This window comes from Phragmites australis, chromosome 13 (genome assembly GCF_958298935.1).
Source record: "Phragmites australis chromosome 13, lpPhrAust1.1, whole genome shotgun sequence".
Classification (NCBI taxonomy): Eukaryota; Viridiplantae; Streptophyta; class Magnoliopsida; order Poales; family Poaceae; genus Phragmites; species Phragmites australis.
Genome location: NC_084933.1, coordinates 22425025 through 22444394, shown reverse-complemented (window position 1 = coordinate 22444394; position 19370 = coordinate 22425025). Strand labels below are relative to the sequence as shown.

At 41.6% G+C, this 19370-nt stretch overlaps 1 protein-coding gene across 1 annotated transcript; it reads left to right on the top strand.

The window, feature by feature from the left end:
• Window positions 1-15178: 15178 nt before the first annotated feature.
• Window positions 15179-17811, top strand: LOC133888715 (phenylalanine ammonia-lyase-like). The gene is made up of 2 exons (XM_062329055.1): window positions 15179-15702; window positions 15803-17811. Exons 1-2 carry the CDS (start codon window positions 15311-15313, stop codon window positions 17547-17549), a joined length of 2139 nt encoding a protein of 712 aa, XP_062185039.1. The 5' UTR covers window positions 15179-15310; the 3' UTR covers window positions 17550-17811.
• Window positions 17812-19370: the final 1559 nt, after the last annotated feature.

Here is a 19370-nt window from a genome sequence, read left to right as displayed (position 1 = left end):
TCAGATCGAGGATTTTTTTTCTAGTGCAGCAGATGGAGATTTTTCACACGGAACCATGCATGATTAGTTGTCCGTATTAGTATTTACTAGTATGTATTGTATACGTAGTTAGAGGGAAAATAGGGTAAATAGAGAGAATGTTTGTTTGATTGTATTTGTCTGGATATGCTGAGTTAAATTTCTATTTTGTTGATTGAATCTGAAGCTGTATAAGTGGTTCCAAGAGTTGATACTTTGATTGATCGTTCGTATGAAGATGATTTATGACACTGATAAGTAGGTCTATTTGCATGAGCGCATGCATGAGTTTGTATCCGTTGAGTTAGACTACGGAGGGAAGCTTGAATAGAGTTTCACTTCGAGTCAGACTACGGGTGTACATTTATATCTGTCAGGCCAAACTGGCTCCACTCTATTTAGGTATGAAGATGATTTTGTGACACTAATAAATAGTCTGTTTGCATGAGCGGATACATGAGTTTAATTACATCCGTTGGGCCAGACTGCGGAGGGAAGCTCGAATAGAGCTTTATTCCCAGGCCAAGCTACGAGTGTATATTTGTATCCGCTAAGTCAGACTGGAACAATGCATGTAGATAACCAAAAACTCTTTTTCCTGAGATTGTACGTATCCAATGGGACAAGTTGCTCTCATACGGACAAATAATAAGACCCTTATAGTCTATAACTAGTAACCATGCACGTGCGACACGCACGTGTAACTTCTGTTATCTATGATTTTTGATATGATTTTTAGTGCATCAAGAATAAAAATGAACGATATAGCAAGTAATATATGGTTAGATAGATAATTATGTGTAAATATATTATCATAACTAATTTATCTTTCGAAATATCTAATGCCTAATGCACTTAACAATTTAAAGTGCATGGGAGGGGATATCATCTTCATATTCGTTCCCAATATACTTTGGTGGGTCTACCAAAAACTGCTTTATTAGTTGATAACCATCATACATGTGCATTGCATGTCAATAATAAGAATAGTAATTAGGCACTGATCAGTACGAATTGTACACCGTTATGCGATGGATAAGACTTAGGCCTTGATTATTTTTTATTCTGATTATGGATTCTAACCCTAAAAGCAAAAGCAAAAACAAATAGTCCCAATCTAAAAATTGATTCTCACAATCCACAAGTCAAGTTGTACTACAAAATCCCACAATCCATAATATGGTGGGAGTGAGTTTTTCTACAGAATCTAGATTGTGACAATCTACAGCAAAAATAAATAGGACCTTACTCTATAAATTGATGATTCTAGTCTTTCTCCAATCCATACACGTAGGAACTCGACTCTATGAATTGTTGGTTCTAGTCTTTCTCCATCCCATACGCTTATGAACTCGATAACAAAGAAACCACAAGCGTTTGTACATAACAATTAATTGTTACGTTTGTTCTTCACAAACGAATCAGTTATATTGAGATTAAAAACAAGTTACCAATTGTGAAACCGAGGAACACTATGAGGTAGCTTAAGAGGCCATATCAAAATATCATGATTTGTACCAGGATTAGCTACTTCCATGGTAAGCGGAAAGTTCTTGACAAATTTTTCATTCTTGGACTTTAGTTTATATAAAATGGAACTTTGAACCATGCTGACACAAGACGCATGTCTAGTACAAATATAGTTCTATTATCCATGTCTAGTGCAAATAGTATGTAGCTACAGATTGATCACAAATCTAAGTTCTGAGAGCTGTGATGAAAATATTAAATGAACAAATTTAATTGAAGCAAGGAAAAATAAATTTGGCAAAACAGCTACCAAAATAATGTAAAAAGAGAGAGAATATTGGTTATGGGCTAAAAAACAGAGAATCAAGCTCAACCGATAGAGGAACGGACATAGAGAGATTGCCCCCATCTAACTGTGAAGGTTATGTTGTTTAGGACCTCAGAGCGTCCTCGTTGCTTGCGAACAGTTAGAACATGAGCTTCTTTCACATCACCCGTACAAGTTACAGTTGCGTGTATAGGTAAAATGAAATGGAAACAAAAGAGAGAAAATATATTTGTACGTGATATAGAGTTCGTGGAGATTGAAAGAAAGGTTGCACCTTCAGTGACCTAGTGTGTTTGGAAAGAGAAAAATATACGGAAAGAGAATAAAATCGCTCGATATTACTTTTTTTTTAGCTTCCACCATTTTTTTTTCCAAATACGAAGGCAAATGGAGACCAAAATACAATCAGCGTGGCAGCAGGGTTTATTATTTTGCAAAGGTGTCATTGTAAATATATAAGAATGAAAAAAAATTAGGGAAAAGAGCAAGGGTCGAAACACACCCCCTTTTGCCTGACAACATTTTAAGTAGAACATACTTTGATCTGAACCGGAAGATTTTAATGAGGTGGAGAAGCATTTTCTATATAAGTTGGCGCCTGCTAAAGTAACTACGCGAGGTGGTACAATATTAGGGAGGGAATGGTGCATGATCTGAACACGGGTGAGAATTTTTTATGCCGGCCCATATTCCTTTATAACCATGCGTGTGACCGGTCCACTGGCCTTTACGGGTGACGATGGGCACTATGGGTTACACTACTCAGTAAGAAATGGTTGAATAGAGTGCATATAAATTATCGCACTAACTTGTATACAATCAAATTCAACTGACTTACCTCGTGTAATAAAAAAAGTATTGAGAATGAAAATATTCTATAAAGATGCATATGATATGTTACAATGACATAATTTGTCTATGAAAAAAGGATACATGCGAAGTATAGAAATTGACCAAAATTCAAATATATATTAGAGCTCCGATGGGGAGCCTCCTTGTTTGTGACTATTTTTGATGATGATTGGAGTGTGTTCCTCCTGACTATGACAACATGGGTGTATTGAAGTATCGAGATTGCGGTCTAGAGGGGGTGATACGTCTTTTTCTAAAAATACCCTAAACAAACTGAAATTTCATTTTAATAAAATTAAATATGAAATTTAAATCTACTTTAAAGCTAGTAACAAGATGCAATGCTATATGAGATATAAACACTAGGATTATCACAAAGCAATTTATGAACTTGCAATAAAGTAAAGCAATTATGTGAAATAATCGAAGAACAGAGAGACCAAGATGTTGTTCCCAAAGTTCAGATACTTGAAGGGATCCTACGTCTCAGTTGAGAGGTTTGGTCACACTTGAGTTAGATCTCTTTCAACCTTTTTCCTCCTGAGGTTGCATAAAGTACTCCTCTGCTTCCTTGTGGTATTTTTTCCCTTACAGAGGCGAAATTCAGCCTTCATAAACTTTTTTACGATGCATCACAAACGTGTTGGTGGCTCGTGAGCAACTCCTAACCGTCTAGGAGGCCTTAAATTCTAACAGAAAAGAATGCAAACTCAAAAGCTTGAAGATGACACTTAGTGCTCAAAGATCAACTTTTACTTTCTAGCACTCAAACTCTCTTTTTTTCAAATCTCTCTCAAAGGTGGAACACTTTCCTGGGTGAGGAGAGGGCCTTTTACTTTAGAGAGCTATCTGATTCAAAATGCGTAGGAGGAGTAGAATGAAAAGGGAAGGGGTATATATACAAACCCCTTAAAAACTAGCCGTTGGACATCCTTTCAATCTACATCGGATGTTTCAAACTCCATATCGGAACATCTGATCAGTTCAAAATAATAGATTTGAACTTCAAAAACCAACTCAAATTTGGTATAAATAACACATCAAAACATCCAATGTGGTTTTGGAGAATTAAATCGGGATCAAAAGGTCTATGTTCACTAAAACCGAATGTTCTGACCTGATCAAAACATCCGATCCAACTATCAGAACATCCGATGTTGGAATTTTATTCCAATCTGAGAACTCTAAGGTTGAGAAAGTCGGACATTCCGACTCACATCGGAACACTTGATGAAACTTCAACACGTCTGATATTAAAAAAAAAATGAGAACCCTATGTTGTGAAATTTTGAAACATTAGATGACATCAAAAGATCCAATATAAACTTTGGAACATCCGATGTCACAAAGAAGGATTTGACTCGGTGTTCATGATGTGAGCTTGTGTCACTTTCTAGACTTAATTTAGATATTTTTGAGCACTAAGATTAAAGCTAAATCAGTGTGTGTGTGTGTGTTGACGAATCAATTGATTTTTCCCACCAAGACTTCGACCAAAAAGTTTAAAATTTTGAGCAATTTGGCTCGTCTATACTATATATCAACCATGTCCTGAGTTGTGCTGGATATTTTTTGAGTGATTTATTTAATTAATTTGGAAGGAAAGTGATAAGGCGGTAATGTAGTGCAATAATTTTTTGATATGTGATAATGCTAGATTTTGACCGTTTGTGAATATTGGCATGCCTATATATCAATCGTACCCTGATTTTACCATCATATTTAGTTCAATGATTTGTTTAGATGATTTATTTACATGAAAAGAGACCAGTCATAAAAATGTAAGTAAAGTAATAAAAAATATGTTGAGGTTGCTAGGTAAATCTATGTGATTGCATATTCCATTGGCAGTATTTGCCATGCTGAATTTTATGCAAAGAAAGTGTTTATCCTCTGTTGTTATCCTCTGTGTTTGAGGCTTCTTTGCATGACCTTTCATCCTTGAAGGTGATAGTGTGTGAATCAGATGTTCCTGACGTAGAGCATAATGGAAGGAGGAATGATTTCAGGAACATGTTCTTTTTTGAAATATATTAACTAATGAATCAGATCTTTTTCTTTCAAGTCTGAAACAACAAAATGTGTATTCCTGATTTCCTCTATCAGATACTTTTTATAGAATCAGAAAGAGGTTTTTCATGGTTGAAAACCATATATGATTATAAAAAGAGGTCTTCAAAGCACCATACTTAGGTAAAAAGAAGTCACGAAGATCTCCTCTTTTCCCCATTCAATAATTTTGCTTATTGGGATTTACTAAGATTTCAATCTTTGAGTCCTACATAAACAATTTTATGCTAAGGTAGTCATAGTTTGGAATATGGAAAACTTCATACGATCATTGCAGAAATTTCTCTTGCAAAATTTGGTGCGTTTCAAGGAATAAAATGCAAAATTTAAAACAGATATACAAGTTCAAAGACCATGCTTTGTACATGGTAATACAAGCAATTTACGGACAGATTATATTAACGAACATGAAAAAATTGTACAATAAAAATAAGATTTGTCCCATAAAAAAGACTAAACCTAGTAGAGTTATCAAATACAAACTAATGTGAAAGACACGACCAAAAGGAACAACTAATTAAGAAAGTACATTTTTTTATTATATTGACTTATGAGCAATTAGTTTCTGAAGCAACCAAGAACAGAAAAGGAATGGCAATCTCTTCTTGAACATAAAAATTGTATGTTTTAGAATTAAAGAATATATATCGTGAATACAATTAGGAAGAAAAATAGTAGTACCTAAGTAATCTCTACTTCAACCAAGACGGCGGTTGAACAGAGCAAACTAGGAGGACATATATATTGGAGTTATAGAAAAACTGCAAATTAACATAAAAGAAAGGTAAACATTTTTCTAAGTGGAATTGCAAAATACTAAAAGAAAATATAAAAAAAGACAAAACTATCGTAATGGAAAAGTCTAAGTAAAGATATTTCAAATATTGATTTGCTACAAAAGATAAATATGTACCGCTAGAAATAAGTTTAGGTTGTTACTACCCAAGAATCACAAATGCAAAACCAGATATGCCTTATAGATTGAACATGGAAGGAATGTAGAGATGGAAACACTACCTCAGAGGAGAAGGTGCTCGACGGGAAGGAGCAAGACAATACCTCCATGTCATCCCCTTCGTTGGCGGGGTATGCGGTGGTGGCAGGGGCATGGAGATCGGGGGCGTTGTGCACCAGTTAGAGATGGATTCGAGGTAAAGTAGACAAAGATTTGGGCGGGAACAGCTTTATGAGATGGCGACAGTGGCGGAGTCCGAGAGGAGCGATGCTCGGCGTCATGGTCGATGGGGCATGGCCGTGCAACACGGTGAGCTTCGGGCCGGGAGGGGCTGTGGCAATAGACACCTTCACATACAACCGTGTATGATTAAAAATGGAGGATGTGAAATAACAGTTGGAAGGAAGAAGGCGGAATAATAGATGGAAGTAGATATCTAAGTATAGAAGACAAATAATTGGTGATTAATATGATCGATTATTTCTATGTACGAACAGTATCATTATTTCTATTTGTGAATAGGACCGATTATTTCGGTACACGAAAAGGGAAGAAGACAGCAGTAGATCAGGGGAAACACATAGGGAGGCATTAGACTCGATGTGGAGGCGTTAGATGAGATACTTAGCTTTATATTTTAGATTACGCTTTCCAACTTCCGGTTTCGGATCGCATTGTTGTTCGCGATCCAAAGTTCCAAACTCTTCTGGACTGGGTCGCAACCGACACATGGGCCCCACAAGTGTCTTTCCCCGCATGTCAGTGAGCCAGTTTCATACGGGTTACGGCTGCCTGTAAGAGATCGATAAGGATAGGATTGGTTCCCGCGACCTTTTTATTTTTATATTTTCAAAATCCGAAAATTATAGATATATGCATCCGTTTTAAAATTTTTTTAAAAAGACAAAATTCTAATACCCTCAAAATTCAAAACACCATTGAAATAGTTATGAAAAATTCTTTTAAAAAAATAGTATAGAGGATGTGGTCATCTCTAGCTCTCAAAAAATTTCAAAAAATTGACTTGTAAAATGAGAAACAATAAAGAAAAATTTTAAGGATCCTAAAATTTGTCTGTCTTTTTGATTGTACAAGTAATTGTTTGCATTGAAATATTTTTTAAGCGCTAGATTATAGCATCCTCTACACTATAATTTTTTTAAAAAATTATGATCAGTTTAATAGTGTTTTAAATTTTGAGGTATTGGAACGCTGCATTTTTTAACATGTCGCTCGTTTGTGTAGCGATGGGAGTATATAATTGCAAAATTTAAAAACAGAAAATCACGATGGCCCAGTTCGCGCTTAATTACATAGGCCGACATGGAATCAGAACCTAACCTGGGCCGGCCGAGGAGCTTGGACTGTAATGTGGGACTCGAAGGGCTTGTTTCCGTTCGACTTCTGCTCTGCTTTTGGCCCAAGTCTACTTCGCACCTCCACCCACCTGCACTGCACGCCTTCCGTTCCGTGGCGTCTCTTCCCTAGTCCAAAACACCCACGCGGCCAGCCGGACACGCCTCCGCTCCGCCAGCGCCAGGCCGCACCGCCTTGTCCCCGGTCCCCCACCCCCACAGCCATCACCAACCTCCGTAGCAAGTGCCGGTTCCGGGAGTCCGCGGCCTCGCCACGCACCAGCGATACCAAGGAGCATGGCGCAGTCGCCAGCTCCGTAGCAAGTGCCACTTCCGGGAGTGCGATCCGTCCGGACATCGATAGATTTGTCTGCTGGTGAGTAGCCCTAGCATACATGTGGAAGATATCTCTTCCACATGTAGAATATGCAAAGTTACGAAGGAAATCCTACTACTCTTATTATGTGGATCAATGAGCTAAATTGCAACAAGAGAAATATGTACATTAGCCTAACATATCAATCTATTCTCGTATACTGATGCAGAGGGCCGCGCCATATTTCTAGTACTGCATCTAATGACGAGTGAGTGGTCCACTGCTAGCCAGTAGCCCACTTCAAATTCTTGTCGCGTTTGCAGAAATTCCGTCAGAAGAAGGCGTCCGCTCTTCGTTACCTAGGAAACACCTGAAAAATATAAATTTCTTACGGGCCGGGGTCTGTAAAGTAAGGTGCTTCAGCTTCGGCTCCTTCGGGGTTCTTGCTTTCTTCCAGTTCCAGCTCGAGCGCTACAAATTCCACCGACCAGAATAACCGATGAGAGTTCATAGCCATAGCCATGTATAGTTCGCCCCCGATCAAGAAACCAATACGATTCCCCACCAGCCACTGGTCATCTTTCCTTCGATGCGCGACATCGGTAATCAATACATTCAACAAGCCGAGAACTTAACGAAGCAGCTCGAACGCACGCACCAACCGATCCAACGCGTTGTGTGGCGTACAGGGCGAACAAGTGGACCGTGGCGCGAGCAAGCGTCGCAGCTCGCGGCCAACCGCAGGCCGCACCTACCTACCGTACCGCCCTACAGGCACCGCACCCGCGAGCGAGTGGCATCCCGAACGCCAACCCTTCTTCTCGCGCGCATGAGTGTTTGGTGGGACTTGTGGTTCCACGGCGTGCCGACCCAGCCAACCCACCCACCCCACGATCGACGCCGCACGCTGCTACCTACCGCGCGCTCGCCGCCCCTGCTTGCCTGCCCGTAATCGCGACCGCACTGCTGGGGCGATGGGGTTGGGACCCCTGTACGCATGGGCAAGGGCAACAATGTCGATCGATAACGATGTGAAACTGCATTCGTGAATGGTGCACGGCGTGACTCATGAATCAAGTGCAAGGCCCATTACATGGAGGCATCGAGAAACTAACGTCATGTCTCAATTTATGCTTTAAATTACGCAACGGAAGAATTCTGTGGCTCATGTATGTTCGCGCAAGATTCTGAAGGTGAAGTACATATTTGGACCAGATAGTATGGTTTCCGTTTTCTGCACTGATAATCGAAGATTTAGGTGGCTGAGGGTGGTGGATAGAGTCTTACAATTTTTTTGCGTAATAAATAGACTCCTTATTTATCCAACACATCTTAAAAAGAAATCATCATAAAGAGTAAGGTATCAAAAATTCAGGTTCAACTTAGAAGTTCCGATTCAAAAATTAAATTTGAAAATTCAACAAAAAGGTGGATCTCATGGTTAGAATCGAACCCTAGATTCCACAACAAACTAATACATGACTCAACCCCACACAAAAATTAGATCTTTAAAAGAAACACCAAAAACTTAAGGAGATGATCACCGGGTGAAGAAAACCTCCAAGTTGATAGATTAGAGAAAAAGAAATTCAATATCCATTTGTTTACTTTTATACGTGAATTTTAGGCCTCTAGCAACTAGAAGATTAATTCTAACAAGATAGAAAAATTCAACTCAAACACGAAAACAAAAATCGCAACCGAGATTGAAAACTTGCAAAACAGAAACAAAGAAGCCAACAGAGAGAAATTAGAAGGAGGGAAATTCAAGCATATGCAAAAATATAAACTTTATTACTAAAAGAGGTCAATCTTATTTTAAACAAATTACAATAATTTTCCTCTCAAAACTCACACATATTACATAGGTTAAGCACTCATCATTCCTCTCCTCTAAAAACTTAGCACTAGCCTCTCAAATAGGTGGCACAAGGGGCTTAAGTAGTTGGTTCTAACTCTCTCGTAGCCCTATCTTTCTATTTATAAGTCTAGAAAATTTGATTCCTAAGTTTTCTAGCTTATTACTAAAATATTCTTTTCTTTTAGTACACTACTACCTACCACTGAGGATATTTTAATCCATTTCTTACTCTGTCTATCGAACGGTCACGGCGCCTTCACGACTTAGCTTTGTCTCGACGCAAGCTTCGCGATAGTGTCACATACTCCTCTAGTTCTCCTACGGTTTTGAGACTCAACCGTGAAACCCTCTGCATGCTTTTCAAAGCGTGATTCGCCACTTGCTTACACCTTAAGTAAGTACTCTGATAACGATACGTGTACTCCGTCTTGCAATCCTAACCGCCAACAAGTCTCTCCCACTCCTGATTCCTCGGGTCATATTGTCACTTGCATAGGCATCCCTTTCGCTTGACTTTATCAACACACCGTCTTCATCTCCCGTTTCATACTTTACTTGACATCTACATGTATAGCTAGGATCACCATTGACTCTATCCAGCTTCCTTGATCGTCCGGCACCAAGCAAATAGTTAGCTCCGATCACCCACCATCAACCACTAAGTTGCACTCATCACTTGCACACCATGAGACAAGAAAACACATTTCTCCAACTCCAATTCTAGTTAGTTCATAATCAAAATACTGAAACCAAACTTAAGCAATCCAAAACTTGATAAACCAAATCGACAACCTTATCAATCACTCATCATATATAAACCAATTACTCATCATATTTCACCAGGAGGTTGCCGCAACAGATTTATGTACTATCGCTGGAGGAGTTGGGCTTGATCGACGTACAATCACCAGGTCTTTGGCACACAATGACGAGGATATGGTGATGAAGGCAAAGCGTATGGTGTCAAAGAATTGCTTGGAACAAGGTACAAATAATACATGTTCATTTCCTTTTTCCAACATGACTGTTACTTCTAATCTTAAGAGCTTAGGGGTTGTTATGGGTAAAGATGATAGAGATTACAAGTTTTATGCTTTTTATATATATTCATCATGTTTCCTCATCGTCCGATGTTGGCTTCATTTGCTGAAGTTTTGTAATAATCAAATGTGAGTTGTATGCATCTCTTGATAAAAAAACAAATATTTAATCTATTTTTTTTAAAAAAAATATAAATTAAAGAACATTTCAACTTGATTTTTTAGAAGAGACTGACCGATCTCTATCAGTTTGTGCATCAAACAGTATCAGAATCAACGTGAGCAGAAACGGGGTGGCTGTGCTAGCTAGCAACGGTAGGGAGACGAACGAATTTGGAGAGGGAGACGAACATGTCTACGCTGCAGGGACTGGAAACGAACTTGGGCGGGCCCACGTGTGAGAATTCCTGCGGTTTTCATCCTGGGCCCGTGGAAACAGTCAGACCGAACGACGATAAGCGTTTCCGCCGAAACACTGTTAGTAATTTAGTAGTACTAGTACGACTGAACCAAAAACGCATGAATTTGCGATGCAATTAACACGCAAATAACCGAGCCTTAAGCGAAGAGCATACGACTACTGTATGTAAGCAACTGACTGACTTTGGACCAGACATGCGTGAGCATCTCTGGTGAGTGCTGACAACCACTCAAGTCGAGTCCAGTCAATCTAGCGACGTAAACCTCTGCACTACACTGCTTGGGCATAATCGAAGTAGTTTCTCTCGCAATACTTCCCTCGTGTCACGCATGGTGGTGTGCATGCACATGACCGACCAGGAGTGGATGTTCCCTGTCCCTATTGGTTTTCTCTTTGTCCGTGTGAAGCTGCAGTCGGGGTACGACTCACGACCCAAGACTGAAGTCACCAACGGACGCTACGCACCCGGCTGATCTCGACCGCCGTGGAACACGAGAGAGATGGGCATGTATGCGCTGCCACGCCACGGCCACACGTCATAGGATGATTAGAGGAGGTTGAATAAGTGTTTTAATAATTTTAAAAAAAATATGATTTTTTTTCTATTTTATCATCTAACGTATTTCATAAACAAAGCATAGCATAAAACACAGAAACACAACAAAAACATAAAGTTCAACTCGAAAGATCCGTCTAGAACAGAACAGAAACTTAAAGAATTCAAAAACTGAACTTAAAGATCTAATCAAAAGTGGGTTTCATAACTAGAATCCAACACTATATTCCACAACAAACCAATTCATAACACATCATCACACAAAGTTTGTAACTTGAGAAAAAAAATATATAAAAATCAAAGATAAAGTCATCGATCGAAGAAATTGTCCAAAGTCATCGATCGAAGAAATTCACCAAATTAATAATCTAGAGATTAAAAAGTTACTCATAAGTATACACTCGTATATTATTTTTATGCCTCTAGTAACAAGAAGAATGACTTCATAAAATATTAAAAAATTCAACCTAAATATCAAAATGAAAATCACAACGAAATATAAAAACTCTCAAACTTAAAAGAAACCAATAGAGAAAAACTAGAAGTACAGAAATTTAAACATATAAAAAAATAAATTTCATTACTCAAAGAGGTTAATCCTATTTACACGAATTACAAATATTTTTTTTACTCAAAACTCTCACATAATACATAAGTTAAATACTCATCCTTCTTCTTATCTAAAACTCTAGCACTAGACTCTCAAATGAGTAGCATAATAGATTTAAGTGGCTGATTCATTCTCTTCAATAGTCCTACTCCTCTATTTATAGGTCTATGAAACTTGATCCATAAGTTTCGTAGCTTTCTCCTAAAATACTACTCTCTTGTAGTACACTCATATCACCACCGATGATATTTTGGTCTATTTTCTTTTCATTCATCGGACGGCCACGACGCCTTCACGACTTAGCTTCACCTCGACGCAAGTTTCACGATGGTACTACATACTTCTCTAGTCCTCCTATAATTTTAATGCTAAATTGCGAAACTCTTACACGCTTTTCAAAGCGTGACTCGTCACTTACTTACGTCTTAAGCAAATACTCTGATGTCAATATGTGTACTCTGTCTTACGATCTTGACCGCTGGCAAATCCCTCCCACTCCAGATCCCTCGAGTTGTCTTGTCACTTGCACCAGTATCTTTTTCGCTCGACTTTGTTAACACACCGTCTTTATCCTCTCTGCTTTACTTGACCTTCATGTTTTTAACTAGGATCACTCTTAAATCCGTCCGGCCTCTTTGATGATCCAGCATTAAATACTTGTTTAGTTCCGATCACTCACCGTCGACTATCAATTTACATCTATTACCTGCAGTCCTGCACACTATTAAATAAACAAACATATTTTTAAAACTCTAACTTTAGTTAGTTCATAATCAAAATACTCAAATTAAACTCAAACAATTCAAAACTTAACAAATCAATCGAAAATCATATTAATCACTTATCAACTATTTTAACTTTTTCTGACCTCACGGCCGCACGGAGGAATATGCTTGGCTCGGGTCGTGAGTCGTAAACCCAAAACGTTCATAAAATTTGTGCGCGCGGCGCCCAGTGCACGCGTCGCACGATTACCTGGTCAAAATGAGCTAACCGTCCTGAAGATTGCTTGTCCTTGATGACTTCTGTGAAAAAACTGAAACACGAACCGCGCGAAGCTGTGCTGCAATTTCGGATTCACTGAAGTCGCAGCTCAGAATTACACTTCAGTACAGTCGTGGCGCGGTGCCCAGACTCTTTGTGGACTTGTAGTTACTCCGTAATCTCGTCTGCATTACAGATTAGTCCAGTCTCTAGCGTATTGTTCACTTGAGTGAGAACACCGCAACGTAAGCATCTAAAAAAATTAAGCAGAACTTCCTCCTGCCGTCAGGACAACTGTGTACTGAGAATAAAACTTCAGACGAGAGGATCGCACTAGCAATGCCAGACCGAATGTTAGCATCAGCTGAGTGCCAGACCGAATGTTAGCATCAGCTGGGTGTGGCTTTACATTTGAGATCTGAATCTCCACATCATTTTCGTGAAGGAAACAGCATTGGGGTTTGGTTTCAAATTTTGAATACAAATTGTGAGGACTATTCAGCTAGTATAATCAGTGGAATGAAAAGGGAACCAACCAAACTTATCCAAATCTCCTAGGCGAAAGCAAATCTGAAACTGAGATATGATGCGCATGCTTACGCCAGCCAGCCACCATTTACAGAGCGGGAAACTACGAGATGATGGATAAACTTCGTTGCACCGTGGCAGCAAAAGCAGAACACTTTACCCAACCACGGCCGCAAGAACACCCTCTCGGAGACGCAAGAACACTACTAACATCGTACAAGACCAGAAGAAATGTCCCGGAAACGGTATGGAAACTGAAGACGAGGAGCAACGGCCCTCCTCACTGAGGCTGCAGCCACGGGCGCACACGCGGGGTGCACCCACCTCTATCGCCCCCCGCTTGTCCGACAACGGCTAGGGATGGCACCAGTACCAATCCGGAATGTTTTTTCATCCCCATCTCAATTTAGCTATGGGAGTAAGATTTCTCTCATTTCAGTCCATGTGGAAAAATTTTCAGGGATCGGTTCTCTAACGTGGATATAAAATTGAATTATATTTAATTATTTCTATATATTAACAATATGTATATAATATAAATAAGTAATTTATCGATACATACGAGGATAATTATACAAGATTGATTAAATATTATAGGATAAAAGTAATTAATTTATTATTTATTCTACGTAATGTAATATTTGTACATTTATATACTAAGAAAAACGTGTATATATATGATATCAGGGATATAGCAAGGAGCGGAGACGATAAGCGTCTTCCCATCCCTGTTCCTATATTAGTTCACGGAGGACGAAAACGTCCCATCTTTATTCCCTAAGGCCTTGTTCGGTTGGGTTGGGCACAGCCAGGGTCACGACCCAATTCCCGCGGATCAGCCCGGCGCAGAACCGTTCCCGGCTCAAACATGTTCATAACTACAACATAGAAGATGATCTTGTATGGTTGTCCTGTTCTGATCATGATACACGACCTGTACAACTGTATGGATGATCCTATATCATGTATGACCCATTAACAGCTTGTTTGGCTGTATGGATGATCAGAGTTGAACCCCTTGCTTGGCCAACCGATACAGAGCAGAGCAGGCTAATTTGAAACGGAACCAGGGTGAGCTGTAGAGCAGAGGAGAGCAAACCATGCACCTTCAGTTCCACTACAAAATCCCTTCCTAGATAAACCAAACATATTCTTCAAGAAAGGGATTAGGAGGAAGCAAATGATTTAGGTTCGGATGGCATAGGAGGGATTCACTCGATCTCTCCCTAGATAAATTTTCATTGAAGATTAAATCCCAAAAAATCAAACAAGTCTTAATAGAAGAATTCCTCACAGACAATAGAGGATCAGATCTTCACTGACATTCCTAAGACCATCTTCAATCATATTCCTTTCATTTCGTTTCCTTCCTGATTCTCCTTCCCGTTTTTATTCCCTTTATTTTCTGTCATCTCCAACATGTTTTTTTTTTAAAGAATTTGTGAAGAGAAAAGAAAGATAATCCCATCTTAGAAGGAATAGTCTGAAAAATCTCTTCGTGATAGAAACTATAGAGAAAAATAGTTAAAAGGCTAAGAAGAATAAAAATCTTTTTACGGAGAGCTCATCCCAAAAAAATCCCCTGGGATGGTCTAAGCGCAACTGCCGCAGAGCCACCACTGCGCATCTCTCTGCATAGCCCACCATCGGGTCGGTACGCTCTCCTACCTCCCACTCGGGCGCACCAATCCCAGCGGTCAACTCGACCCCGCCTTCCAGGTCCACACCAACCCCCTCCCACACCCACCCTGCGCAGGCTGCGCTGCCTATATAAACCTCTCCCCCCGCCCCCATTACTCTCCAAGAAGAGCCTCTGCTTCCTCCTCTGCAGTTCGCTCTTCTCCACGTCTCCTCCAGACGCCGATCACCACTTCGAAATACGCCCACCTGTCTCTACGACTCTGCTCTCCAGCTTACGTGTGGTCCACTGGTTCTTTTGCGTTACGATGGAGTGTGGGAACGGACGCGTCGCTGTCAATGGCAACGGTGTCTGCCTGGCGACGCCGCGGGGCGACCCTCTGAACTGGGGGAAGGCAGCGGAGGATCAGACCGGGAGCCATCTGGAAGCCGTGAAGCGGATGGTGGAGGAGTACCGCACGCCTGTGGTGAAGATCGAGGGCGCCAGCCTGACTGTCGCTCAGGTCGCGGCGGTGGCCGCGGCGGGCGAGGCCAGGGTGGAGCTCGACGAGTCCGCCCGCGGCCGCGTTAAGGCCAGCAGCGACTGGGTCATGAACAGCATGATGAACGGCACCGACAGCTACGGTGTCACCACTGGCTTCGGCGCCACCTCCCACCGGCGGACCAAGGAGGGCGGCGCTCTCCAGAGAGAGCTCATTCGGTAAGTACGCACGACGGAGAAAAATAAACTGTTGTTCAACGGAAGTTCGGTTCCAGAAATTTAGAGGCCTTATGCGTTTCGAACATGTGTTTTCTTTCAGTTTCCTTAACGCCGGCGCGTTTGGCAACGGCGACGACGGCCACGTGCTTCCGGCGGCGGCAACGCGCGCCGCGATGCTCGTCCGCATCAACACCCTGCTCCAGGGTTACTCCGGCATCCGCTTCGAGATCCTCGAGACAATCGCAACGCTGCTCAACGCCAACGTGACGCCGTGCCTGCCGCTGAGGGGCACGATCACCGCGTCCGGCGACCTGGTCCCGCTCTCCTATATCGCCGGGCTCGTCACCGGCCGTCCAAACTCTGTGGCGGTGGCTCCCGACGGCAGGAAGGTTGACGCCGCGGAAGCATTCAAGATCGCCGGTATCCAGCACGGCTTCTTCGAGCTGCAGCCCAAGGAAGGCCTTGCCATGGTGAACGGCACGGCGGTGGGCTCGGGGCTCGCGTCGATGGTGCTCTTCGAGGCGAACATTCTCGCTGTCCTTGCGGAGGTCCTGTCCGCCGTCTTCTGCGAGGTCATGAACGGCAAGCCCGAGTACACTGACCATCTGACTCACAAGCTGAAGCACCACCCAGGACAGATAGAGGCCGCGGCCATCATGGAGCACATCTTGGACGGCAGCTCTTACACGATGCTTGCCAAGAAGCTCGGTGAGCTCGACCCGTTGATGAAACCGAAGCAGGACAGGTACGCGCTCCGCACGTCGCCGCAGTGGCTCGGCCCTCAAATCGAGGTCATCCGTGCCGCCACCAAGTCGATCGAGCGCGAGATCAACTCCGTCAACGATAACCCACTCATTGACGTCTCCCGTGGCAAGGCGCTCCACGGCGGCAACTTCCAGGGCACGCCCATCGGTGTGTCGATGGACAACACCAGGCTTGCGATCGCAGCGATCGGCAAGCTCATGTTCGCGCAGTTCTCGGAGCTCGTGAACGACTTGTACAACAACGGCCTGCCCTCCAACCTGTCCGGCGGGCGCAACCCGAGCTTGGACTACGGCTTCAAGGGCGCAGAAATCGCCATGGCCTCGTACTGTTCTGAGCTCCAGTTCTTGGCCAACCCTGTGACCAACCATGTCCAGAGCGCAGAGCAGCACAACCAGGATGTCAACTCTCTCGGCCTCGTCTCGTCCAGGAAGACAGCCGAGGCCGTCGACATACTGAAGCTCATGTCCTCGACGTTTCTGATCGCGCTGTGCCAGGCCATCGACCTGCGCCACCTCGAGGAGAACCTGAAGATTGCAGTCAAGAACTGCGTAACGGTGGTGGCAAGGAAGACCCTGAGCACCAGCGCCACCAGCAATCTCCACAACGCGCGCTTCTGCGAGAAGGACCTGCTCAAGGCGATCGATCGCGAGGCGGTGTTCGCGTACGCGGACGACCCCTGCAGCGCCAACTACCCGCTGATGCAGAAGATGCGCTCGGTGCTCATCGAGCACGCCCTGGCCAACGGCGAGGCCGAGCACAACCCGGACACCTCGGTGTTCGCCAAGGTCGCCACGTTCGAGGAAGAGCTCCGCGCGGCGCTGCCTAGGGAGGTGGACGCTGCCCGGGCGGCCGTGGAGAACGGCACCGCCGCGATCCCCAGCAGGATCACCGAGTGCCGGTCGTACCCGCTCTACAGGTTCGTGCGCGAGGAGCTCAGCACGGAGTACTTGACCGGGGAGAAGACGAGGTCGCCCGGCGAGGAGGTGAACAAGGTGTTCGTCGCCATGAACCTGGGCAAGCACATCGACGCCGTGCTCGAGTGCCTCAAGGAGTGGAACGGTGAGCCCCTGCCCATCTGCTGAACAGAGGACCGAAGACACCAAGGAGACGAAGTGAAGACATTAAACAGATCCCAAGTTTCATAATTTAGACCCAGGATTTGAATGTGTCCAGACACCAGATGTGTGTAGCTAATAATACATCTTTTATTTTATTTTTTATTTTTCTGTTTCCAGATGTGTGCAATACCACTGCCAAAGTTTTGCGATTTGCATTGCTTGGTAGTGGAATGTCATGCAACTCTAGAGATGGTAACGGGTCAATCCTCATCGGAAAATACTTTTCTATCTCTATCCCTATTTAGCTATCAGAATAAATTTTTCTCCCATCCCAATTCTCGTAGAGAATTTTGCGGAGATCGGATCTCTAATAGAGATGTAAAATTGAATCATAGTTGATTATTTTTATGTATTAACTATATGTCCGTAGTATAAATAAGTAATTTATTGATGCATATAAGTGTAAGTAATACAAGATAAATTAAATATCATAGGTTAGAAAAAAAATATAAAAATAATTTATTATTTCCCTATATAATATAATATTTATATATTTATATACTAAGTATATATATAAAATATCGGAATATAATGTAGAGCAAGGATGGACGTGATAATTCATTTCAACTTATTTCTTTATTCAGCTGCTTGTTGTCCCCCTGTTGTTAGGAAATTTGATTTATCAAATAACAATGGGCAAATCTTGCGTTAAATATATCTCTCATTGATGGTTCATGATACTTTATTATAGATAGGGACTTACACATAACATATATTCCCAATCTTCGTGCGTTTTAGTGAAGTAATTGAAACATATACCGTATATCTAAAAGTTCTTAGATGAGAAATATCTGGCTCTTTGTCATAAACCAATTGTAACGAGGAGTAATGATGATAACTTGTTGGCTTGATACGAATTAATGATTAGCATGACCCCAAGCATGGTTGGGAGTTTTGACTTCATAAGTAATGATCTTGCTATTAATTGGAGCTATTTGATAAGTGATTTTGCATGACCATTTTGTGTATGGACATATGCTACACAATATTCAACACTTGTTCCAATCGACATGCAGTAATCGTTGAAATTTTTTGATTTAAATTTAGTGGCATTATCCAATCGTATAGCTTTGATATGTTTGTCTCGAAATTATGCACGTCGCTTGATTATTTGAGCTAACAGCCGCGCAAATGCCAGGTTGCGGGTTGATAACAAGGAGACATATGACTATCTAGTTGATGCATCAATTTAGACCATGAAGTATCTAAATGGTCCACTTGGTGGATGAATGAGTCCACATATATCTCCTTGTATGCGCTTTTGAAAAGCAAGAGATTTATGTACAACTTTAGCCAGTGATGGACGCACAATTAGTTTTCCTTGAGAGCATGCGACACATGAGAAGTCATTAGATTGAAGAATTCTCTGGTTCTTCAACATATGCCCACATGAATTAATAATAATTTTTCGCATTATTACTGATCTGGGATAGCCTAACCAGTCATACCAAAGAATAAAGTTGTCATGATTGGTGAACTTTTGTTCTACCACCATATATGATTCACTCTTGTTGAGATTTTTGTAGTATAAATTAGATGGCAATACTGGTAATTTTTCAACACATACTTTTTCCCCAATGAGATCTTTGTAATTTTGAGGTACTCCAATTATCCTCACACATTGTCTCAATATGATATCTATTTTGTCAGATATGTTTAAAGCTCAACAGATTTCTTTGAGTCTTGGGAAAATATAGTGCTTCATGTATGTTTACTTTTGTCCTACAAGGTAATATAATTATGGCTCTTTCAGAGCCTTATATTAATTTAGCACTTCTAGATATA

What these genes read in the sequence shown, in the direction of transcription:
- LOC133888715 (XM_062329055.1), top strand. Translation starts at nt 15,311, where the DNA reads ATGGAGTGTGGGAACGGACGCGTCGCTGTCAATGGCAACGGTGTCTGC. An exon ending in CTCCAGAGAGAGCTCATTCG is followed by an intron (nt 15,703 to 15,802) that starts GTAAGTACGCAC and finishes GTTTTCTTTCAG; the next exon opens with TTTCCTTAACGCCGGCGCGT.